The sequence below is a fragment of the Squalius cephalus genome (assembly GCF_949319135.1).
Source record: "Squalius cephalus genome assembly, chromosome: 19".
Taxonomy (NCBI): domain Eukaryota; kingdom Metazoa; phylum Chordata; class Actinopteri; order Cypriniformes; family Leuciscidae; genus Squalius; species Squalius cephalus.
This window is the reverse complement of record NC_137140.1, coordinates 10140384-10167122: the sequence shown is the minus strand read 5'-3', so window position 1 is coordinate 10167122 and position 26739 is coordinate 10140384. Positions and strand designations below refer to the sequence as shown.

General features: G+C 36.3%; 1 protein-coding gene across 7 annotated transcripts in view; it reads left to right on the top strand.

Annotated features, from left to right (window-relative positions):
* Positions 1 to 26739, top strand: part of plekha1b (pleckstrin homology domain containing, family A (phosphoinositide binding specific) member 1b) — a 54524-nt gene that overhangs the window by 9631 nt on the left and 18154 nt on the right. For all 7 annotated transcript variants that reach the window (XM_079851873.1, XM_079851870.1, XM_079851872.1 and 4 more), the window contains exons 2-8: positions 3457 to 3617; positions 6665 to 6721; positions 9776 to 9821; positions 11067 to 11164; positions 14944 to 15072; positions 15922 to 16059; positions 17229 to 17297. In XM_079851873.1, coding sequence (XP_079707999.1) covers positions 3477 to 3617; positions 6665 to 6721; positions 9776 to 9821; positions 11067 to 11164; positions 14944 to 15072; positions 15922 to 16059; positions 17229 to 17297 — 678 coding nt within the window. In that variant the 5' untranslated portion in view covers positions 3457 to 3476. The remainder of the gene's footprint in view (positions 1 to 3456; positions 3618 to 6664; positions 6722 to 9775; positions 9822 to 11066; positions 11165 to 14943; positions 15073 to 15921; positions 16060 to 17228; positions 17298 to 26739) is intronic.

Here is a 26739-nt window from a genome sequence, read left to right as displayed (position 1 = left end):
TGTGGCAAGCAGGATGGGGCTGAGAGCTGTGAGAGAACGGAGGAGCTATGGAAGCATAAAAGGAGGACAGTGAAGGGCGAGAGAGGACCAGGCCTGGACTATTTTACTTTGTTTTGTTTATGTGTTGCGAAAAGGAAACAAATTTGTTGACGGTTTACTGCCTCTAATGTTAATTTCAGGTGGAAACTACAGCAAATTCTATGTAATGGTACATTTTTGGAGTTTTGCAAAAATGTAGAGACACGTTTTTCCAATGAGCCTGAGTTAGGATTGGTACGTATTGCAGGGATCTGCCACATTTTAGAAGTCAACATTTAGAACAGGCTTCAGTGTCTCTTTTATTGAGGAGAATATTTAGTTCAGATACTTCGATAGATTGAACAAATAGAAATACGTATATGAACAATTATGTTAAATCAAATCTAAATCAAATAAATAAGCTGTAAATAATGTAGAAGTTAACATAACAATAAAATAGGGCAAACTACTGGAATAAATCTGGTGTTACTTCACTTACACTGTTTAATAGTGTGTTTCTTAACAGTAAAAAACTTCAAATATTTGAGAAGCTTGATGTTAGTTTCACAAAACATAGTCAGAATGAATATAATTTGCCAACATTGGTGATCCCCAGACTAAGTCCCTGCTTCAGATCGGGTGATGTTTGGATGTCTGTCAGTTCTAATTGTAAGGAGCCTTCATCCAGTTATGTGAACAAACTCACTGCATCACTAGTACTTGGTAAACTGAATGACATGTTTTTGAAGTCATAAAACCTTTGCAGCAAAGTTTCATAGTATCTTAACTTGTTCTGACAAGTTGTTTATGAAGTAATGCAGTGTTGAAAAAGTGTAGCATTTTTGCAGTGTTCCAAAAAAACAACAACAAAAACAAGCATATCTTTAGTTTAAATCCGTTGAGTATCGCTAAAATATCACTGACTGTTTTATCCCTTCACTGCAATCCCAGATTAAGGCCGTTCGAGTGATGAAAGCTGTCACACAGAAAGCACACTTCGGCCATGAAATTCTCATCAAGCATTTGAGTTAGAAATGTTACAGCTCTCCATGGTAGGCATGGAGAAAAGCATCATTCTCCTGCCTGAATCCACAAAATCATTTCCATTTCTCTTGCCATTTGATGGATGAGTAAATCACTGTGCTTGGCTGACATACCTCAAAGGAGCCTTTGAAACAAGTGGTGCTCTCATGAAATCAATAGTTAATGTGCCATCCAAAATTCTTACATAGACACAGCTTTCCTATATTGCAGCAGTGGAGTGACACCTTTTGTTAGTCTATGAGTGTCAGTATTTTACTTCTTTTTCATTGTGTTAGAGTCAGAAACCAGTATTTTCTGAATAGATGCGAATTATATTGTTTCTGACTTTATCACAATTTCCTCTACTGCATTTAACATGACATCTTTCGTAGTTTTGAGCCAGTGGACGATTTCTTCTTCTTCGACTTATTTTTTGAGGATCCATGCTACATAGAAAGAGGCTGAGAGCTTTCTCTTGCTAGGAACATTATCTGACCATGATAGCTTGTTAGGCTTTTCAATTTATGTCAGCAAGAATCGGAGTCTGGAGGAAATTGTTGAAGTTTGAGTGCTTGGACTTTGAAGTGCTTTCTCAGATTGTTCTCCTGTAACACAGCACTTCGCTCATTGCATGGCAAACACACTGGCTTTGTGTTGCTAAAACCATATATTTTTCATTTCGTACTTTACTAAATGGTCTGCTGTTTATTTCCCCCCTTTTCACTCAAAAATGTATATTTTGTCATATTTTGCTCAAAAGACATTTGCATTCAACTTCAAAAAACCCAAATAAAGATATTTTCAATAAAACCAGACAGATTTCTGACTCTTGATTGAAAGTTAATTAAAAACGTTGACGCTTTAAAAAGTTAATAAAGAGTTTGTAATTAATCCATATGAATCAAGTGGTTCAACCCCAGTCTTCAGAAGAGACATGATTGCTTTATATGAGAGCACATATACTAGGCTACATCAGATATGGTAAACAGAAGCTCAAACGTGCTTGCTTGATTGGAACCATTGAGGTTTGTTCCTTAAGGCTTGTTCTGGCTTGTGATGCAAGCATGTTTAAGCTTCTGCGAGAACCAGTGAGGGTTGTTCACATCAACTAAGTATGATTTTCCTTCTGTTTTACGTATTTGACTTGGATTAAACCCTTTGATTCATATGGATAAGCCTACTTTTGCAATCTCTTTATGAACTTTTTGAAGTGTCAAAGTTTTGGTGGATTGTACATTCAATGGAAGGACAGGAATCACACTCACACATTTTCTAAAAAAAAAAAAAAAAAAAAAAAGATATATATATATATATATATATATATATATATATATATATAATTATATATGTAATTATATATATGTATATATGTGACTAATTTTTATTGTGCTTGTATTCTTCTTGTTCATGTTGTTCTTTTTCTTCTTCTTCTTGGAATCCTATTGTGAAGTACTGATTTTCTTCTTGTTTTTGTTCTTCTTCTTGTTGTTCTTATTCTTTTGTCTCTCAGTCCCTCACAGTCATATGTTTAGCACACATCCTTTCTATTCTACAGTACATTAAATGAAACAGAATCTCCGTCAAAATCTCCATGCTGGTTTAGCTATTAGAGGCCGGCGTCTTGTGCATACAGTATTTCAAACTATTAGTGGTACAGTCTTTCAGCTTGAGATTGCCTACACTGTACGCGACAAAACGAAAGTTCCAAATCAGTTTTTCATGTCAGAAGAACTGTAAGAGCTTTGTGTGCAGCTCATTACAATTGTGAGTTCTGCTTGGCCAATTGTCATAATTTATAATTTGTTATGGTAAGTTTTACACTGTTAATCTAATGGGGATGGTAAAGAGGGATGGTGGTTTTACAGAGGTTATGCTTTTTGTCATTTTTTTTTCTCTACAAGGGGGATGCTATCCCCCCCACATCGAGCCCTGTCTGTTAAACACTGAAGTTATGTTCATTTAAATATCCATATAACACATCAAAGGGCCTTATAAAAAGGACTGACGCTTGCCAATGCTTGACTGGTCTCACATTTTAAATATATACCCTGCTGGGCATAACTTCTGTATTATTCACAGTTACCTTAGTGCTGTTTGACATTTAGAGAGGCTGCAGCTAAATGGGAAATTACACCGTTTAAGTGTGCATGGATTGCTTCTCAGCTTGGGTAATGTCACAATCAAGTCATTTGTATTCATACAGCTTCATCTGACAGTGTTTTCATCAGCACAGAGGTCTGAAATGAAATAGGTGTCACTTCAATGGATCATGACCACGAATGACGACATAGGAAATGCCAGACGCTCACACACGAAGATGCCAAATTTATTTTAATTACCATCCTCCACCCCTTTCTCTACCCTTCACATATTCTCATCTCCTTTATAATCAGAATCATTTTATTTGTGTTCCAGGGTAATGCTTAGTCTCAGAAATGCCGTACGTAGATCGTCAGAATCGGATCTGTGGCTTTCTAGACATCGAGGAAACGGAGAACAGCGGCAAGTTTTTACGACGTTACTTCATTCTGGACACGCTGGAGGGCAGCTTGGTGTGGTACATGGATAACCCTCAGGTACCAACCCATCTTCATTTCATTCACTCTGTCAGTGCGTCGCTAAATGCAGTGGTTCTTAATTTCACATCTGAAGGTCTTCCCTTGTATTACCACTTTTGTGGAATTTGTTGCATGTAAAACATGTAACTTTATCAAATATGACAGTATGGTGTTCCTCAGGGGCTAGTTGTTGGCCCAGTTAAATTTCACATAATATTTGTGTTACAGATAACATTGGGACTATGTTTTTTTAAATTATTATTTTTTTTTATATTGGAATGGAATGATTTGTACATTCTTATGCCAATGTGGACAACAAATTCTTATGCCAATGTGGACAACAAAGTGTTGTTAGAATTGATGTGATTTTTAGTTGATCAAAAACACTGATTACTGTTACTAAATTATTTAACAGCTGCTACTTAATTAATCAGATGCACTTACTGAACCACAAGTTATTACATTCATCTTGTCCAATCCAAAATGAACCAAAAATGTGAAATCTGTGAAGAATGGTGTCGGCAGAAAATGCAATGAGATTTGCGCACCATTAATGCACAATTAAATAAACCAGGGCTTCTGGATTGATTTTGAGATTTTCAGTATGCATCGCAATTCTCTCTCCAATCGATTCTGAGCTTAGTTTTTAACAACAGATAACACTGTGTGTTTTAGAAACAGCCGTACTCTGCTCCAATTCCTTACACACACTGCTTAAAATAATCTTCCATCAAACAACTTTCATAAAGTTTGAAAAGGTTGAAGTAAATTACAAGGGTATTTGCAGTGGGCTGTTTACACATTCATTTTGCATCATAAAACCATTGTTCAAGTACATTTAACCACTTACGTGGCACACAGCCGAATGCACAATTGCTCTTCTTCGTGAGCATTTGAGCGTGTGGTTACAAACTAGCCTACAGTGCTATCTGCTTTTGAAAACGAAGCTCAGAATCTATTGGAGAGAGAATCGCGATGCATATCGATTTATCCTTCCAGCCTTAGCTTCAAGTCATATTGCACTGATAATTGTTCCATTCAGTTCGGATAGGAACTTAGCGTGTACAAAATCTCTCAAATTACGCCCCTGGATAGACATACTGTACACAATAGTTCTGCAATAAGACGATGTGTCGTCTAAGCCACAGTTGACCTTTTTCAGCTATCATAGTTAGAATCTTATGCAAAACATTTGTGTGATGTTAACATTTCCTCTCCTACACACCTTGGTATTTTTAGTTTTGTGAGCAGTTTGCGAACCGTTAGTACAGATATTGACTGTTTTTACACAGAAACGTTGCTGTGGCTGTGTAGAAGTTTCACTTCCCATGAGCTTGTAGGTGAAGGATATGAGCATTGTGGCCTCTGGTGGACTTTATAATCTCATGAAGTGTTTGCATTGATCTGTCTCGTCTTTGCCTCCAGTTCAAACCACTTAAACCATTAAGGTCGAGCACTGTTACAGTGTGTGTATGTGCGTGTATTTGCATCTGTGTGGGCCACCTTCATGAGGGTGTCTTTGTCTTAGATTCAAGACTTGCAAACTAAATTGTTCTTGACTGTCTTTAGTAAGTTACATGGCATGAACCTACACAGATAGTAATAGCCAAGAGTTTGTGATTCACTATTGTAAAAACATGAAAACTTTGTGACGTGAAAAATTAAGATCTGTGATCTTCCTATAATTTCTCATTCTAGAGAACCTTTTGTTGTACAAAAACTGTGCATTCCCTGAGCAGGCGAGGGTATGTCAGTGATATTTTAGGTTAGTTTTCACACATACTGCAAAAAAAAATTCTTGTGAGGTTTAAGGACGGATATACATTTTCTCTGAAATGTCTCTTAACCTCTGAAATTTGAAGACCGATATGTACCAAAAGACACTCTAAAACACTGCATATATTTCATGTTTTGGTAATACTTTACAATAAGGTTCCATTTGTTAACATAAGTAAACTTAATTAGTTAACATGAAATGAGGTTTTATTAACAATGTTCGGAAGGAGCACGTTCAGATAATTAACACAAGTGGAGAGCACTCAGCAATCAATGGTAAGAGGTATATATACACTCAGCAGTCTCACCTCAATCCATTGACAGTTTTGCAGCATCCCCCCACCACCACTTCTCCACGCTTCTAGTCCTAAACACTTACATACGGGGGGAGTACTCTGGGTTCGGGCCGAACTCCGAGCTCGGAGCCCTCCCCCCGGACAGCACGCCAAATACGCATTAAACTTTACCCCCTCAAATTGTATGTAAGTGTGAACTCATGAACTAACAATGAAAATACTTCTGAAGCATTTATTAATTAATTATTAATACACTATTAAAATCAAAAGTTGTATTGTTAATGTTATTTAATGGACCTGAGCTAACATGAACCAATGAAAAGCTGTATATTTATTAACTAATGTTAACAATGATTACTAAATGCTGTAACAAATGTATTGTTCATGTTAATGCATTTGCTAACATTAACAGGAAGTTATTTGTAAAGTGTTACTCGAGATTTTCAAGATGCTGAAATCAGATTAGGTTGCATCATTCTGCAGACATTTTTACTCGTTTAAAGAATCTGAGTGAAAACTTGATATTAACTACGATGTTTTCAGTGTCTTAATGTCATGTAGCTTATAGTAAGATAACTTTAATAGAGTTCTCTAAGAAAGAGCCCATGTCAGGACCTGTCTTATTTTTATTCTTGATATTCTTTCTTTGTTTCTTTTAAATGGATTCTCTTTTTTCTCCTGGCTGCTGCAGGTTCTGTACCAATCACTTTATCTAAGACTCAGTCAGTAGCCCCAGCCGGCATCTTTTATTGATGCCACGTCTGACTTTGAATAATTTACCTCACTGCATCTGTAGATGTGTGCTAAAACTTTCATAGACCCCTATGCAATTCTACAACTTTGGAGAAAACCGTACACTCGCCGTGAATGTATTCTGTCCACGTTTGTTTTCAGATACTGCTCAAAACAAACTTCTCACATCAAGTCAGTGTGTATCATTTTATAGTCATCATTTTAGTTTTAATGACTTCAACCCGCTCTCTCTCTCTACAGAATCTTCCAGAAGGAACATCCAACGTCGGCTCCCTGAAACTAACATATATATCCAAGGTTTGTCATTTCTGACCAATGCTGACTATATTAAATTCACAGACATAAATGATACTTTAAATTGTGCAGAAAAGGTGTGCCATGACTTTTCTACATGTTCAGATTCACCATTTTCTCCTGGGGTTACAGAGATAAAATGAGTCCGATCTAAAACGACTGCCGTGAAGAGTTTCACTCTTATGTATAATAAAACATCTTTTTCCAGACCATTATAGGAGTCTTCATCTGAATGGATGTTACAGTTTTTTCAATTGCTAACAAGCATCGGTCAATACTTAAGCTACATTTTCAAAACTCTTCATACCAATATAAAAACTTGGCCAAACAGTTATTCTCACCAACAAAACACTTCATATGTCTCAAAATAAGCTCGTTTCACCACAACACTGCCAACAATTTTCATTCAGAAAACATACGTCATTCATAACACACTGACAACATTACATAAATCATGAACTTATATTTTTTCAAGTTTGTATGATTATTTTCACATAAATATGAATTATATGATAAGTATAAGATCTTTTCATTTTACTGACTGCATTACAACATAAAAAATGAATGAAAAATGACTCTTTTTAACATCAAGCACATCCCACTCTTTATATTCTCATTCATGCATTTCATCACTATATAGTGTCAATAGTGCTACAGTGAGGCAAATAAGTATTTGAACACCCTGCTATTTTGCAAGTTCTCCCACTTAGAAATCATGGAGGGGTCTGAAATTGTCATCGTAGGTGCATGTCCACTGTGAGAGACATAATCTAAAAAAAAAATCCAGAAATCACAATGTATGATTTTTTAACTATTTGTTTGTATGATACAGCTGCAAATAAGTATTTGAACACCTGATAAAATCAATGTTAATATTTGGTACAGTAGCCTTTGTTTGCAATTACAGAGGTCAAACGTTTCCTGTAGTTTTTCACCTGGTTTGCACACACTGCAGGAGGGATTTTGGCCCACTCCTCCACACAGATCTTCTCTAGATCAGTCAGGTTTCTGGGCTGTCGCTGAGAAACACGGAGTTTGAGCTCCCTCCAAAGATTCTCTATTGGGTTTAGGTCTGGAGACTGGCTAGGCCACGCCAGAACCTTGATATGCTTCTTACAGAGCCACTCTGGTTATCTCTTGGTTATCCTGGCTGTGTGCTTCGGATCATTGTCATGTTGGAAGACCCAGCCTCGACCCATCTTCAATGCTCTAACTGAGGGAAGGAGGTTGTTCCCCAAAATCTCGCAATACATGGCCCCGGTCATCCTCTCCTTAATACAGTGCAGTCGCCCTGTCCCATGTGCAGAAAAACACCCCCAAAGCATGATGCTACCACCCCCATGCTTCACAGTAGGGATGGTGTTCTTGGGATGGTACTCATCATTCTTCTTCCTCCAAACACGTTTAGTGGAATTATGACCAAAAAGTTCTATTTTGGTCTCATCTGACCACATGACTTTCTCCCATGACTCCTCTGGATCATCCAAATGGTCATTGGCAAACTTAAGACGGGCCTTGACATGTGCTGGTTTAAGCAGGGGAACCTTCCGTGCCATCCATGATTTCAAACCATGACGTCTTAGTGTATTACCAACAGTAACCTTGGAAACGGTGGTCCCAGCTCTTTTCAGGTCATTGACCAGATCCTCCCGTGTAGTTCTGGGCTGATTTCTCACCTTTCTTAGGATCATTGAGACCCCACGAGGTGAGATCTTGCATGGAGCCCCAGTCCGAGGGAGATTGAAAGTCATGTTTAGCTTCTTCCATTTTCTAATGATTGCTCCAACAGTGGACCTTTTTTCACCAAGCTGCTTGGCAATTTCCCCGTAGCCCTTTCCAGCCTTGTGGAGGTGTACAATTTTGTCTCTAGTGTCTTTGGACAGCTCTTTGGTCTTGGCCATGTTAGTAGTTGGATTCTTACTGATTGTATGGGGTGGACAGGTGTCTTTATGCAGCTAACGACCTCAAACAGGTGCATCTAATTTAGGATAATAAATGGAGTGGAGGTGGACATTTTAAAGGCAGACTAACAGGTCTTTGAGGGTCAGAATTCTAGCTGATAGACAGGTGTTCAAATACTTATTTGCAGCTGTATCATACAAATAAATAGTTAAAAAAACATATATTGTGATTTCTGGATTTTTTTTTTTTTTAGATTATGTCTCTCACAGTGGACATGCACCTACGATGACAATTTCAGACCCCTCCATGATTTCCAAGTGGGAGAACTTGCAAAATAGCAGGGTGTTCAAATACTTATTTTCCTCACTGTATATATTTACATACCGCGATATACACCATATATCAAAATCTCTAATGATAAACATTTTATACCGTGGTAACGATATATATCGTCATACCACCCAGCCCTGCTACTAATATAAGCAATGTGAAGTCTTGATTTTGTAATTCGTAAAAAGCAATAAACTGTCATAAACCGCTCTAATCTGTATGATGTGCCTTTTTCCCACACCCAAAAATGTTTATCTATACTATATTATTCAACATTAATAATCATTATTACTATAATAAGAGCCATAATCTACAATAATGATTACTGTAATAATATTCCACCCCTACCTTGTAATAATCTTTTTAATTTTTATAATTTATATACATTATAATGCTGTTTGCATTATACATTATGTAAGTGTTGTAAAAATACATGTATGCCACCTTTGTGCAGCATTAAGCAGTGAATAAACATGCCATGTCAGATGCAGATTCTGTTTAACCTTTGCAGTGTAAAGATGAACTGTGTGTAAAATTTTATTGGTCCCTTGTCTATAGTATTCTGATTGATTGAATTAATTGGTTAAATTGAAGTATTTGACAATACTTAAAACAACACAGATACATTTACTAAGGTTTTTTACCTTACAAAGGTAAAATAAATAAATAAAAATGTACTGCCAAATATCAAATATTTACATACTAACAGATTTCTCATTTTGGGGCATAATGTTTTATAGTGGAGAATGATTTAGTGCACCTTTAAATATGTGTGTGTGCATGTGTGTTCAGTGTTATCAATCTGCTCTTATTTCTTCATTAAAGGTCAGCGATGCCACCAAATTGCGTCCAAAGGCGGAGTTCTGCTTCGGTAAGCAAGCAATTCTCTCTCCAAGTTTCTCAGAGGATGCAGTGTGCAGAAGGAAGGGTGACCAGGGGACATGTTAGACCATGACCCCTGACCCCAGCTATTGTTTCTGAGATCAGAGCCAGAGACAATCACACACTTGAGGTTTTGGGACTTTACCCGGTGGAGTTAGACTACAGGCCACTGTCAAGAGTGTTTGAGACATCATATGTGTGAGCAGCGTTATACAGATACTAAACTTAGTCACATATTGAGTCTCCTAGTGTGAAGTGTTTAATAATAGAAGCCGTTCACAGCCATTCCATTGTGCTGATTTTCCATTGTTTTTCATGTAAATGTGCTTTAGAAAGATGTATTTGGCCGTTGGTCTTGCATCTTTTTTTCTTTTTCTTTCTTAAAACGCAGTGCTTATGTTAAATAAAACTTCCAATCCATTGACCTGCGTCTCAACGCAAATTCGCAAAAGCACATTTTGTGTGAACTGGACCTTATTTTTCTCACTTCACCTTCTAGTGTTCTTTACTTGTCATGGGCAAGTCCATACTTTTATTGTAATGTAGTAAAACAGTAGTGCTTGGCAATGATTAATCGTGATTAATCGCATCCTAAATAAAAGTTTGTGTTTACATAATATATGTGTGTATACTGTGCATAATTATTTTGTATATATAAATACACACGTATGCATGTATATATTTAAGAAAAATGTGTTATTTATATATAAAATATGTGTGTATATATATACATGTAAATATTTATTAAATACATGCATATGTATGTATTTATATATACACAAAATAATTATGCACAGTACACACACCAGATTAGGTTGCATCATTCTGCAGACATTTTTATTTAAAAATTTTGGATGCAATTAATTGCGATTAATCGTTGTCCAGCACTAAAACTAAAATAAAACAAAAACTCAATTTAAGATTAAGTTTATTTTATCTCAAGTAACAAAATAGTTTTATTGGTTTAGTTTTAGTTAACTACTAACCCTGGTGTGTGAGTTTGTTAAACAGCATTCACATCATCCGAAATGAACCAGATTTTGCAGTCAAACAAACCCAGGTGCGCTCTAAAAGTGCTAGTGTGACAGCACCAATTACTCAGGCCTAGAAATGCACATTAAAAAGGGGAAGAGACTGTCTGGGTGACATGTTGCCAAATCCATTATGGCACAATACTGTTATTATATCAACACCTCCATATTGTTTAAATATAGATCTGTGTGTTTTCCCACAGTCATCAACGCTGGAATGAGGAAGTTTTACTTGCAGGCGAATGACAAGCAAGATTTAGTGGAGTGGGTCAGCGCACTCAACAACGCCACCAAAATCACAGTGAGTCCCTGACCTTGGATCAGATTCCTCTTACTAACCAGGGGTGCGTTTCCCATACAATGACGTAACTCACTGCTTTACCACCATAGTATGATGCATCACTGTAGAAACTAACTAGAAATCATCTAGTCAACTACTGTCTCGTAAAAGTAACTAAATGTAGTCAGATGATGTTAATACTGATATTTGGATTAGGTTACTAATCACATTTTTAGTTATTATACTGGAGTACATCTTTAAAGTAGCCTAACCCTTCCATCTCTAGTGAATGAATGAAATCGGTTAACAACCCTTATAGAGGGTATGCATTGACATCACTTTCCCGCCGGAACACGCCCCCCTCAGTCGTAATGAGTGGCAAAAGAGCCTACTAAGTGACTGGATTTAATGGGGAAACTGCGAAAATGCAAGTAAAACAAACGACTTAAACTAAAGGTTGAAACTAAAGATCCAGTGATCCACTGATATTGACATGCAGCCAGGAATCGTGTTTCCTGACATTTATTTGTGCCTGATTTCGATGCCGGGGAAATACATAAAGCAAATTTGTCTGTGAACACTTTATAGGTAGGTCTAAATCCATGTGATCACTTATATCAATGTTATATTTATCATCATTTCGTCCAGCCTAAAAACTATAGTTTTTTGTCAGTGTTTATTTAAAAACAACCAATTATGCAGATAATACGAGTTGTCAATACAATATATAGGGTATGATTTTACCCCTAAATTCAGCATATTGACACAAAATGATAACTGCAGATCCACCTTTCGCTGCCTGTAGTCCAGTTGTTTCTGTGAACTGCAGCGATCCATTTGCTTCACTGTTCTGTAGCTTTCGGCAGTCTGTAAAAGAATTCCTCAGATTTCTTGTCAAATGCAGTTGTACAGTCAATCGCAAAGCTCTTTCCTATTTTAGATGTGTTTTGTGTGTTTTTCGGTGCATTCTCGCTGAAAACAAATGCTGCCACTCAGTCTTTTTGCCACTTGGTGGGCATAACCGCAGTCACTCCAGCCGACTGTGACGTCACGCGCATACCCTCTATTAGCTGTGTTTACATGGACCCTAATCCGCTTGTAATCAGACTGCACAGTCGGAATAAAAATGTTACATGTAACCACGTCTGTCAGAAAGAATTGGCTAAATCTGATTAATTCGGATTGTAAGGGGTGGTTTATACCTTTTCTAATCCATTCGATAGGACATGATTGCATTGAAAACCAAAACATGAAAGTTCTGCACATGTGACATGATGACGGTCAGAACAAGCTGTTGTTGTTAAATATAGTGTCATAAATGACTGTCGTGTCATTCTAAAATTCTCATTCAACTTATTGTCTGTGAAATGTCGTCCCAGCAGTCGTTTGCTTCAGACTGTCATCCACAGATGTCTTGTTTTGCCTGCGGGAAGGGGCATTTATACTGCTTAAAGGGGTGGTATAATGCTCTTTTCACAAGATGTAAAATAAGTCTCTGATGTCCCCAGTGTGAATGTGAAATTTTAGCTCAAAATACCCAACAGATATTTTTATATAGCATGTTAAAATTGTCACTTTTTAAGGGTGAGCAAAAATGCACCCTTTTTGTCTGTCCCTTTAAATGCAAATGAGCTGCTGCTCCCAGCATGGGGGGCGGAGCTACAACAGCTTGTGTCCTGAAAATTTCAGAAACTTTTTTGTTTATGTTTAAATTGATGTAGCTGATGTGGAGTTAACTATCTTCTAATCATTGATTAGCATATTCTGTCATAGTAATCTATAAATTGCATTCCCGGGGTGCGGGGTTTATGTACATTTTGATGTGAAAATGTCATTTAAAATGTCACTAACCCGGGAGGAATGTCGTGTACTAGTCCCTACCAGCCGTTTGTTGTAGTCCTTAAAAAGCAATTTCTTTAAAAGAAAATATCTCCCTTTGCTTTGAACTTTGAGCATCGTGACTTGGCAGATGTTGTTTATGCTCAAACAGCAACATTACTAAAGTTAAAAAAGTGAAATTATGATCAACCACCCCTTTAATAAATATAAGCAGCACGGCGCAAAGCTTCCCGAAATAGATCAATATTACGTCTGGGTTTTGTGTGTGTGTGTGTATGTATGTGCCAACAGCGGGACAGTCTGTATATTCGAGCAGCGAGCGCATGTTAAAAGATCAAATCCGATTTGAAGCTTATGACATAAACACGCACATCAACCCGATCACTTTATTTAGAGTTCATATAAACACTATGTTCAGATTCATCAATTGGAATGACTTCAAACAAAAAGTGTCCATGTAAACGTAGCTACTGATAACGTTAACCTTTATTCTAAAAAAGAGACATGCATGTTGTTTTCCTGCTTTTACAAAAGCATTTTACAGAATTTGATTCATTTTAGTGTATTGCCAGGCATCCAGATTTCTGAAAAGTCAATATTGGCTTAATCATCTTATTAGGACATTCATGATGCATATATAATCTGAATATTCAAAGTGGACAATGTCAAGTCACAATTTCCATGCTGCTAATAACATTGTTTTGAATGTTAATGGCTGTGTAATGATGCATATTTTGCCACTGAATGCTAAGTTGTTAAGACGATTACAACTGACAGTTTGGTTTGGGTCAGAGTGTGTAGTGCCAGCATGTGTAGTGATGGTGTATTGATCAGTGTAGTGTTTTTAGCCTGAAGGCAGTGAACGATGAACTGCCATTCCCACAGATGCTGCTTCAGTGTCAGTCAATCTTTTATTCATTTATTCTGAGAGGGAAATACATTTTTTCAGTATTTTTATTCCAATAACATAAAAAGCATTACAAACTTTGCTATATACTATTAATTTATTCTTAATTGCTAAACTGAATTTTCAGCAGCCATTGCCAAAGTATTCAGTCAAATGATCCCTCAGAAATGATTCTAATATTCTTATTTAGTGCTCAAGAAACATATTATTATTATTATTATCAATGTTGAAAACAGTTGTGCTACTTAATATTTTTGTGGAAACCTTGGTACATTTCAGGACTATTTTGAATAGAAATGACAAAAGAACATGCATCTATTTTGAAATAGAATTATAAATTACTTTACCGTCACTTTTGCTCTAATTATTGTGTCCTTGCTGAATAAAAGGACCCCCCCTCCCCCACAAAAAAAAAAACCCCACCCCAGACTTTGAAAGTTCTTCAAACCTTCTACTGTTACTTGCTGTGTGTAGCACCTACAGCTCTGCAGATTCTCATCATTAGAAACATGCGACTGAAGTTTATTTTCACATGCTCCCTGGTGATTTCAGTTCAATTTAAACAGTCTGAGCGACACGTCATTATAGATTGTTTTGTGAATCTGTAACAGTGCAATACAAACAAATGTAATTTACAAAGAAGCTGTTATGGAAGGATGGAACAGTTGGTCATAAGACATGAATAAAATACAGCAGAAGCAAATACTGTCTTACTACATATATATATTTGCTTCTGCGGTACTTTATATATATCAATATATATATATCACATTATTGTCCTTTTTTAATATATATATATATATATTAAATCCCTTGGGTTTGTCATGTTTTTTTCTTTAATTTTCCCACAATATGTGAAGTCAGCTCAGGATCCAGTATTTTTGAGCACATTTTGGGCAGCATCCAGGATATAAATTATACATGGACTCCAAATGGAATGTTTGACCTGGAATTGATTGTCCTTGTTTATGCTTTGGGAATTAAAAATACTCTTAAATACTTGTATATAGAATGTCGTTTCTCACACAGGTTTGTTTCCTCGTTTCTTCTCCAGGTGCCGAAGTCAGGCGAGCAGGTGGCTCATAATACAGCAGAAGCGTGTGTGGACACATCGGGCACCACGAAACAAGTGTCCTACAAGACCGAGATCATCGCAGGAGTGCCCATCATCACCACCACACAGGTCACACAGCAGCTGATAACCCCATGACATATATCACATAGTTCATACCAGGGTAAAACTAAAACTATTAAAACATTTATGTTGAAGACTAAAAATTTACTGTTTAATGTTTTTTTTAATTATTATTTTTCTTTATTAATTTTCAGAATAATTTCGTAATATATTTTGTGAAGTCAGAGTATGTTGTACATGTGTGCTGATGAGAGATCTGGGATGAACTATATTTTGCTTAGAGGTATGTGTGCAATGTAACCCGTTCACTGAGCAGAGATGTTCCTCTGATGATGATACTTCAGTTGGCATGTTCTGTACAAGGAAAGGAATGTTTCAACTGATGCAAATGTATACACTGAAGGGAAGTTTCTTAATATGGAAAGTGGATTGTACCATGTGCAAGCATGAGGTATACAGTACGTTCCATTTTTAAACATAAGCAACATGTTTTGCTAGATAACTGGTTTCCGGTTCCATGAATCAAATAATAATGGGGAAAAGGCTTAATTCCCAGTCTACAATGTTAATTGAAATAAAATAAAATAAAATAAAATATAAATAATAGTTGAAAAACTTAAACTAAACTAAACATCCTTGGCAATAAACTGAAATAAGTTTAAGTTGAAGCACTAAAATTATTAACTGGAAATAAAAAAAAGCTAAAACTAACTAAAACTAAAACTTAAAATAAATTAAACCTAAAAAGCAATAAAAAACCTAATAGATTGATAAAAGCACATAAAATTACTAAAAACTAAAATAAAGACAAAAAATAACACTGGTTTATACTAATGTAACGCATTTGAATAAAAAAAATGAATGTGTTAAATGTTATTGCATTGCATTTGTTTTCAGGAAAAGGGTGAAGATCAGAACGGTGCAGACAGGAGCGGGCTGAGGAAACCTCATGGTCCGCTGCCGTATTACCTGAGCCGGAGTAACCAGGACCAGTCGGTCATAAAAGCCGGATTTTGTGTCAAGCAGGGAGCTGTGGTAAGTAAGAAGTGCAGAATGCATGAAATGATAATGTGCCGTTAAATCTGTATCGCCTGACATACTGAATAGTTTATTGAATATTTAGATCAAATAAAAAAATAAATACAAAAAAAGTTGATGTGTTTTTTGATGAGTAACATGTTTGATACATCAGGCTTTTATGCTCATATGACAGCATAATATAGAGATCATACTCAAAAAGGGGGGGGGGGGGGGGACCTCACATTTATTCAGAGGCAAAAATATGCAATTTGGTGCAGCTACTGATATTTATATGGCCAAAAAGTATCATGGAATTTGTATAGTTTTTAATGTAAATCTGTGAGATCTTTAAAACAGTATAGACTACTTGCATAACATACATATAAATATCAGCTTTCACGCTATATCTTCCAAATAATGTCTTAGTGAGATAACTTTTAAATGCTTAGTTTTATGATCAAAGCTCTGTAGCTTTTATTGTGGGGGGCAAAATATACAATGCAATGCAATACAATGATGATTGAGAAATAAACATTTCTCCAAAAGCCTGATGTATCAATGTATCTGATATATCAATTTAGATAGACATTTTAATGTATGTATAATCAAGTAAACCAGCAGTGTTTATCTTGAAATAATAATAACAATATAAAAGTTATTCTAACATTTACTTTATAAAAATCAGTAAACATTTCACAGCAAGAAAGACGTGTTCTTATCATGCAGTAGATTGTGTACAACAGGTTTTTAAGCAAAGTTTTAATCATGTTGATAATTTAAAGCCTGTAGAAATGTGTGTATCCAATATTACACCGTAGGCTTTATAGGGTTAAAGGTGCGTTCACATTAGCAGAATTTAGGTGAAATGTCACAGGAAAAAAAATAACCAGGTTGTATTGTCAATAGCATAGCAATGTATAAAGCAAAGTTCACACCAAAGTCACTTTCAGACCAAGCAGCTTTCTGGCACATGACCAACTCAAACATAAACAAAATCTATGTGGGAAATGTTTTCGCCCCCATGCAAAAAACTCCTGATTGTGTGGATTCTTATTAAAATGACTGGTTTTACTAGCCTTGCTGCAGTGTCCAACATAAACATCTGTCAAATGTCAAATGCATAATCATACTGCCTACATGCCTTTAAATTCTGCAAATTGAGGTGTCTTTTTGTCTCTCTGTAGATGAAAAACTGGAAGAGGAGATACTTCATGCTGGATGACAATGCACTCAGCTACTTTAAATCAGAAATGGTCAGTCTCTCCCTCTCTTTCTACCTCCTCCTCCTTGTCTCCAGAGTCCTGCGTCTTTGAATGCAGCTAGAACCCATTGACCTGTTTGACTCTTTGTTTTCATTGTGTTTTGCACCTGTGCGTCCATGAGCCCGTCTGTAAGCTCCCATCTGATAAGTGAAAGTCCGGCCTGTGTATTGTTCATGCCATCTGATCCTGTGTCCAATCTCATTTCAGCAATGAAGCATATTTACATATGTGCCCCCAGAATTAGACCAGTGACTCATGTGGGAGTGAAAGCATGTGTCTAGTGTGTGTGTGTGCGCGCACGTGCTTGGGTGGTTGTTTGAACTTGCTCACAGTGTTATGAATTCCTCTTGCTGTGTGTTAACAGTCAGTCTGTGTCTAAACATGTCTGCATCAGTAGCGATTGCTTTAGGAATACACAGGAAGCATGTTTCCCGTTTAAAATTTCATCAGAATTTAGATCAACTTATAATTATATTTAGAAAGAAAAATAAGTTAGTTGTATTTAAAAATATTCTGACGCATTTTATATACATACAGTTGCAATCGAAATGATTCAACCCCCATTGCAAATCAGGTTTATTGGCCAAATTTACAGACTTTCAGCTGTTTGCAATAAACAAATCAAACTAAACTAAAGTAATTGAAATAGCTCAACACAACAAATGTTTCAAGTGTTTTCCCCTAATTTAACTGAAAATGCAACTTTTAATGACTTCTGCAGTCTCAAAATTATTCAACCCCTTCATGGCAAGCATCTTTAGTACTTAGTAGAACACCCCTTTGCTGTTATGACCTGCTGTAAACGAGATGTATAACCAGACACCAGCTTCTGGCAGCTTTTCTGAGGAATCTTAGCCCATTCTTCAATGGCCTCCAATTCAGTAATATTCTTGGGTAGGGCTGCACGATATTGGAAAAAAAATTACATTGCGATAATTTTTTTCCCAACGATATATATCGCGATATTGCGAGCCATCAATCCAGGCTAAAGTCAATAATTACCATTCCATGTTATTAATAATTTCACTAATAAGCAAGCTTCATTACAAGTAACAAAAAGGCCACTTAATATTTTATTCCAGAAACATATTTCTCTCAGAATTCGGTGAACGTTCTACGCAGGACCTAACGTTCTTCAGGTTCTAGGACCTGAAAAATTATGTTTTCTGTGCTGATTCAGTGACGTGTTCATGTAAACGGCACCTAGACCCAGCAAAAGTAATGATTAATAATATGTAAAATATTACAATGAGACATTTTAATTGTTTATTAATAAACAAGTGTTTTCTGTAAAGATGAAGTACTGACTCGCGATCTTCGCAGCAGTGATCGGGAGAAATGCACTTTTCATACAGATTAAATATAGCTATATTTTTTTTAATGGTTCTGTTTAAAAGTAGAGATTTCTGTAGATAATAGATATATTTCTTTCTTTCTTTTTTTTTTTTTTTAGGTGTGTGAGGCGAGTAGGCTACCTTTTACGCTGAGTTTCGGTTCATGGATCATAGCTTAATCTCGGGTTCAGGCGCTGGCTGCTATATTTAATTATTATTAATCATTATTAAATCCAGGAAATTGGATAATGAAATACTGATTAAAATTAAGATACAATTAATACAAAACGAAATTCGTTTTAAAGAAAGGCTTTGTGCTTACTGTTTGAGGTCTCTGTGAAAGTTTTAAAGCAGTCTTTTAGTGTCGCTTTCATAACGGTCGCGTCCGTAATATCACGTAACATTGTTTATTCCTCATAAATGCGAACACGAAAAATAAACGAATGTTTAAAAAAGACAACCATCCACAACTTTATAACACTCCAGCAAAGTAGCCTACCTCTTTTTGGTCAACATCCTCCTTTTTGTAGACGAAATAGGCTAGTCCCAAATAGCTGATTTTGACTTTTTTTTGCGGCGGATCCTCTTCGTCGAGCATTTTTGAATGTTGGATGTGAGCGCGGTGAGCTGCGGCACAGCGAACCAATCACTGTGCAGGCACGCAGAACGCGTATGTCACCCCAGCAAAAAGCCATACAACAAACTCGTGTTTACTGTGTGCTACCGTTCTCTTATGGGTACTACTAACGTTGCCCTTCACATCGCATGTTCCGGCGATGTGACTATCGCTCATTCGCACATCGCGATGTCGATGTTAAAACAGAATATCGTTCAGCCCTATTCTTGGGTTTGTGTGCTGCAACCGCCTTCAAATCCCACCAGAGATTTTCTATGGGGTTCAAGTCAGGTGACTGTGATGGCCACTGTAGAATTTTGCAGGACTTCTTCTGAAACCAAGCCTTGGTGGAATTTGAGGTATGCTTGGGATCATTGTCCTGTTTGAGGGTCCAATAACGCCCAAGCTCAAACTACTTTACTGACGGCATGACGTTTTCTACAAGGATTTTCAGCATATGCTTCATTCTTCTTCCTCCAGACATACAGCTGATCCATAGGGCTGAAAAGTTCCAGTTTTGTTTCATCGCTCCACAGAACAGAATCCCAAAACTTCTATGGCTTGTTTATATGATTTTGAGCAAATTGGAGCCAACTTTTCTTGTGCTTTTGGGTCAGTAGTGGTGTATGTCTTGAAGTTCTGGCATGCGTTACTCGCCTTACACAGCTGAAACCTCAGTGCCTGTGACCACCAAGTCTTGCTGCAGGTCTTTTGCAGTCACTCTAGGGTTTTTCTGAACCTGCCTTCTCAGAAATCTGGTTGCAGCAGTTGATAGCTGCCTTTTTCTGCCCCATCCAGGTAGTGTAAGCACTGTTCCTTTTACTTTGAACGTGCAAACTATGCTTTCAACTTTGTCTCTAGAAATATTTAGTACATTCGCTAGCTTTTTGTATCCTGTTCCTTGTTTGTGAAGGGTGATGAAATCTTCTCTTAGCTTTTTGGACCATTCTTTTGACGTAGCCATATTTCTAACTTGCAGTCAAACATCACACTCAACAAACCTAGCCAGTTCAAATATTTCATGTGTTCTAGCTCAAGCACACCTGGTGCAACTAATGAAGCCCTTGATTAGTTGCATCAGGTGTGCTAGAGACAACACCTTTTTTGCAGATTTGTGCTGTAGTGAGGGATTCTCTTCAGGGGGTTGAATAATTTCGAAACTGCAGAAGTCATTAAAAGTTTAATTTTCAGTTACATTTCTGGAAACCACTTGAAACATTTGTTGTGTTGAGCTATTTCAATTACTTTTGTTTGATTTGTTCATTGCAATTATATATATATATATATATATATATATATATATATATATATATATATATATATATATATATATATATATATATATATATATATATTAGGGCTGTCAAACGATTAATCGCGATTAATCGCATCCAAAATAAAAGTTTGTTTTTACATAATATATGTGTGTGTACGGTGTATAATTATTTTCTATATATAAATACACACACATGCATGTATATATTTAAGAAATATTTGCATGTATATACTGTGTATATATATTTATATTATATATAATTTATATTATATATAAATATTTTATATATAAATAACACATTTTTCTTAAATATATATGCATGTGTGTGTATTTATATATAGAAAATAATTCTACTCCATACACACACATATTATGTAAACACACACTTTTATTTTGGATGCGATTAATCGTTTGACAGCCCTAATATATATATAATTGCAATGAACAAATCAAACAAAAGTAATTGAAATAGCTCAACACAACAAATGTTTCAAGTGGTTTCCAGAAATGTGTATATATATATATATATATATATATATATATATATATATATATATATATATATATATATATATATATATATATATATATATATATATATATATATATATATATATATATATATTCCTACTGTGTACTAATATTTAAATTGATTAGTTCATGAATCAGTTTCTTTGTGTGTATAAAAAATACCTGCATGCAATTAAAATTTAACCTTACTCGTATTCCTACTTGAGCCCCTAAGGGACGTGGTGGTGGAAAAAAGTTGGGATGGGAGAAAAAAATATTTTCAAAACTTTTGTGTTCCCTTTAGAAACTTCCTCCATCACAACTCCCTCGCAAATATATTTGCGTTCCCACGCAAAACATTTGCGCTTCCTCGCAAACATATTTGCGTTCCCTCGCAAAAACTGTTGTGAGCTCGATCGGACAGATACTTCCTGTTTAATGTCCGCTAGCAGTGTTTCAGACATCTCCGTTGGTTAACAATGAAGCTTTTCATAGTGTTTGAACTTGGACTCAAATATACAGAAATGCGGTCAGTGTGCTTCAAGGAGTTCAGTGAAGTTGGCAATATATTCACAGATTCAAACTGGATCGGTATTCGTGAGCTAAACGCTGTTAAAACACAAATGACACACCTAATTACGATCATAGTAATGTAGACAACGAGCTACAAGTGCATAATACTTAATAGTAGTTAATAAGTACAAATATAGTTCAACCTAAAATGAAAATTAAGTCATCATTTCACCGTGGTGTTGTTCTAATGCCATATGCCCTTCTTTCTTTTTTGGACCACAAAAGGAGTATTTTTTTAAAAATGCCCTGCTTGCGCGCATCCATATAATGGCAGTGAATAGCGACCAGCATCAAGCTTTTAAAAAAAAGATGCAAAAGGTTTGTTGGAAAAAAAACACAGACATTATGTATTATTTAACAAAATTCCTAACCTTGACCGTTGGTTTTCAAAGCACGGCACGCGTTCATGCCATCTATTAGCAAAGTAGTTCACTCGGACTCGCCCAGAAAAAGCACGCAAGTTGTGAGAAATCAAGATTTATAAAAACGCAACATAGTCTAGTCGAGCACAGACCAGCGGGCAAGGTCAGGATTTTCATTAAATAATACATTCATTTTCAGTTTGTTTTTCACCAAACCCTATCATACACCCCAAGAACACTTGACACGTTGCATTGGATAATTCTGTGATACTTGTGCATCTTTTTTAAAAAGCATGATGCTGGTCACCATTCACTGTAATTATGTGGACGACCACATTTAGGACATTTTTTTTTTTTTTTTTATTCTCCTTTTGTGGTCTGAAAAAGAAAGAACAGAATACTACATTAGAACTACACCAGGGTGAGTAAATGATGACTTAATTTTCATTTTAGAGTGAACTACTGTAATTTTGAAAGGTTAACGCTAATTTCAACCCTGGGTTTTGAAGCCCTGCTTTAAACATTGTGAATTACTTGCCCTACGGGTAAAGTATTGGGGAGTACGGATGGGTGGACAGTTGTTTGGCATATGACATATGTTTCCTCTTACAAAAAAGCAACTTCCATGTCTTCTTGCCTGATGAGGGAGCCATTATTGGCTCACTTTTGGGCTGTAGTGGTTTAAAATCCTGGTAAACGGTTATAAATTGTTTTGACTGAGGGGGCAGAACAATGGAGAGTCGTTCCACTGTTCAAACACACAACTTCCTGTTAAAAGTTTTTGACAAACATTATTTCCCACAGATTTATAGTAGCCTAATTATTTTTATTCCCATGAAGTTAAGAATAGCAGAGACTTATCTTCTGCCTCTGACAGTGAAATATACAGTGGGGAGAACAAGTATTTGATACATTGCCGATTTTACAGGTTTTCCCTCTTACAAAGCATGTACAAGTCTGTAATTTTTATCATAGGTACTCTTCAACTGTGAGTGACGGAATCTAAAACAAAAATTCTGAAAATCACATTGTATGATTTTTAAGTAATTAATTTGCATTTTATTGCATGACATAAGTATTTGATACATCAGAAAAGCAGAACTTAATATTTGGTACAGAAACCTTTGTTTGCAATTACAGAGATCATACGTTTCCTGTAGTTCTTGACCAGGTTTGCACACACTGCAGCAGGGATTTTGGCCCACTCCTCCATACAGACCTTCTCCAGATCCTTCAGGTTTCGGGGCTGTTGCTGGGCAATACGGACTTTCAGCTCCCTCCAAAGATTTTCTATTGGGTTCAGGTCTGGAGACTGGCTAGGCCACTCCAGGACCTTGAGATGCTTCTTACGGAGCCACTCCTTAGTTGCCCTGGCTGTGTGTTTTGGGTCGTTGTCATGCTGGAAGACCCAGCCACGACCCATCTTCAATGCTCTTACTGAGGGAAGGAGGTTGCTGGCCAAGATCTCACGATACATGGCCCCATCCATCCTCCCCTCAATACGGTGCAGTCGTCCTGTCCCCTTTGCAGAAAAGCATCCGCAAAGAATGATGTTTCCACCTCCATGCTTCACAGTTGGGATGGTGTTCTTGGGGTTGTACTCATCCTTCTTCTTCCTCCAAACACGGCGAGTGGAGTTTAGACAAAAAAGCTCTATTTTTGTCTCATCAGACTCTCATCAGCTCTCTTCAGGTCATTGACCAGGTCCTGCCGTGTAGTTCTGGGCTGATCCCTCACCTTCCTCATGATCATTGATGCCCCACGAGGTGAGATCTTGCACGGTGCCCCAGACAGAGGGAGATTGACCGTCATCTTGAACTTCTTCCATTTTCTAATAATTGCGCCAACAGATGTTGCCTTCTCACCAAGCTGCTTGCCTATTGTCCTGTAGCCCATCCCAGCCTTGTGCAGGTCTATAATTTTATCCCTGATGTTCTTACACAGCTCTCTGGTCTTGGCCAATGTGGAGAGGTTGGAGTCTGTTTGATTGAGTGTGTGGACAGGTGTCTTTTATACAGGTAACGAGTTCAGACAGGTGCAGTTAATACAGGTAATGAGTGGAGAACAGGAGGGCTTCTTAAAGAAAAACGAACAGGTCTGTGAGAGCTGGAATTCTTACTGGTTGGTAGGTGATCAAATACTTATGTCATGCAATAAAATGCAAATTAATTATTTAAACATCATACAATGTGATTTTCTGGATTTTTGCTTTAGATTCCGTCACTCACAGTTGAAGAGTGTACCTATGATACAAATTACTGACTTCTACATGCTTTGTAAGTGGGAAAACCTGTAAAATCAGCAGTGTATCTCCCCACTGTGTGTGTATATACAGTATATATATATATATAGTCACGGGTGAGAAATCACACAACAAGGTCGCTCGGTGAAAATTAGCCCCGGAGGGTGGATTTATTGAAATTACTTCAACAAAGGTGAAACGGTGAAATAAGATGAGTGCTGTCTTCGTGGCCGGTGCTCCTGTGAAGTCCTCGTGCTCGTGAAGGTGGGTGTCCAGGCGTGCTCAGTCGGGCTGTCGGTCACTCGCTGCCTTCTGTTAGGTGAGAAACAAAGGATTAGTACCAGCACTTTCAGCATGAGACGGGGTGTCTGTCGAAGTGAGAGCAGTGGCGGCTTTTACAGCCGCTTGATGATGGGCTGCAGCTGTGACCGATCAGCCCGTGATGAGGACGTGCAGGTGCCGTGCGTTGGTTGCCAGGGCGACGCTGATATGCCCAGAGAGACTCGTCACAATATATATATATATATATATATATATATATATATATATATATATATATATATATATATATATATATATATATATATATATATATATATATATGAGAAGAGTTCAGATGCAAAAGCCTTTAAGTGCCATCTGAAATTTTCTTGTAGAATGATCATTTTTATCAAGCTTGTATATTTAAGTTCAGTTCACATTTTAACATAAACAAACTAATAAGCTTAATGTGATATATTTGTCAGTCATACATAAATAAAACAGGTGCGATATCTGTTATAGTTCTAATAAACTGAAATGTGTTTTAAATACATAATAACCAGGGATATATATGTATCATCATATGTAAATCCAATTTGTTTCAGACTCGAACATTTTAGCTTGTTCCATGTCCATACTTTTTAACTGAATATATTTATATTTTTTTCACAATGAACATATTTATGCTGATTCTATGTAATTTGAATAAATGCATTTTGAAAATATGATTTAAATAAAATCAAATATATGCGAATAATTAAGAATAAAATGTACCATGATTTATTTATTTATTTATTTTTGAGTGCAGAAATCTTACCTGTTTCTAACCTGTTTCATGACTGACAAACATGCTTCACATTAGTTTTTAATGATAAACTGTGGAAATAGTATATGCAATTCAAATACATAAATCTTAAATTTAGGTCTAAATATTTTTTTGTGTACTTGGATAGTTCTGACCCTAAATTGTGATCAGATGAGCCATGTTCAAATTCATTGTAAAATACTTCATATACATATCACATCAGTCCATGTGTAAATAATGTAAAGCAGTGATACTGTACAAATATATCTAACACACTATAAATAGTATAGCAATATCTGTACTACCTGATACTTTGTGACAACAAGAAATGTTAAAAGGTTTCATGTTTGATCCAAAATACAATTCTTGACCTATGTTCAAATGTGAAACTGTCAGAAATCATACAGAAATAATTGAATTAAATTAAATCAAATAAAACTGAACCAAACCGTGACAAGATTTCAGATTTCCGTCATAAATAAAGGCTAACGAACTGCGAAATGTGGTGATAAAATACTATAATTGTAAAATAACATTAACAGTAGCCGCGTTTCCATTACAGATTTGCGCAAATGTTTTGCGCTATTATCTAAATATCGATAAAAAACTATTGCGAAATGACGGCGTTTCCATTAACCGATGTTATGCGACAAAACGTCCTTTTTTCTCTCGCGATAAGTCATTCCAAAAATCACGGCAACTGACGTTGGTTTATATAATATCACAGCCACCGCATTAGACATTATTATTATTAATGGAACATTATTATTAACACGTGGCGTGTTATCCAAGCATTAATGGCAGGGAAAGACCCTAAATGCGAACGACACATGGAGTTTCTGGGTGTTTCGCCCTCATTTCTGCTCCGAGGTTTTGATTGTGGCATTTCTTTGAGATTTAGAATCCAGAATTCCTATAGTCTAATTATTTATTTTTTTAATGAATTTAATAAAGAACTCTGTCTCGTATTCTGTCCAAACGATCCATGTAGGCTATTTTGTGTCCATTCGTTTTTCCTTTTTTAACCCGTAATTGAAAAACGAAAATGAACGGTTGTTGTCTTTTTAAAACGCAAAGTTGAACACCAAAATTTTAATTTGAACTGGCTACACCAACTGCTGCGCAAAAAAGTAAATATCGACGAATTTTCAGATTTTTGTTTATGACTTTTTGCCCCTTAACATTTAAAATAATCACAAATTAATATGGAAAACATGTCGATTTTACTGGTTTTCTAAGACCAAATTAGAACCTGGAATTGATGTTTTCCCGCAGTGCTGAATGAGAAGAGCCATTAATATTAGGCTATTAATAAACTATTGTTTTGGCTAAAATCACATCTCCATCTCCGCTCCGCTGTAAAGGTGCATTTCTTTAGAGAGAAATGCACCTTTCATAGGCTACGAATTACAAAATCAGAAGGTATTAGCTTTCGATTCGAATTTGTTCGTTTT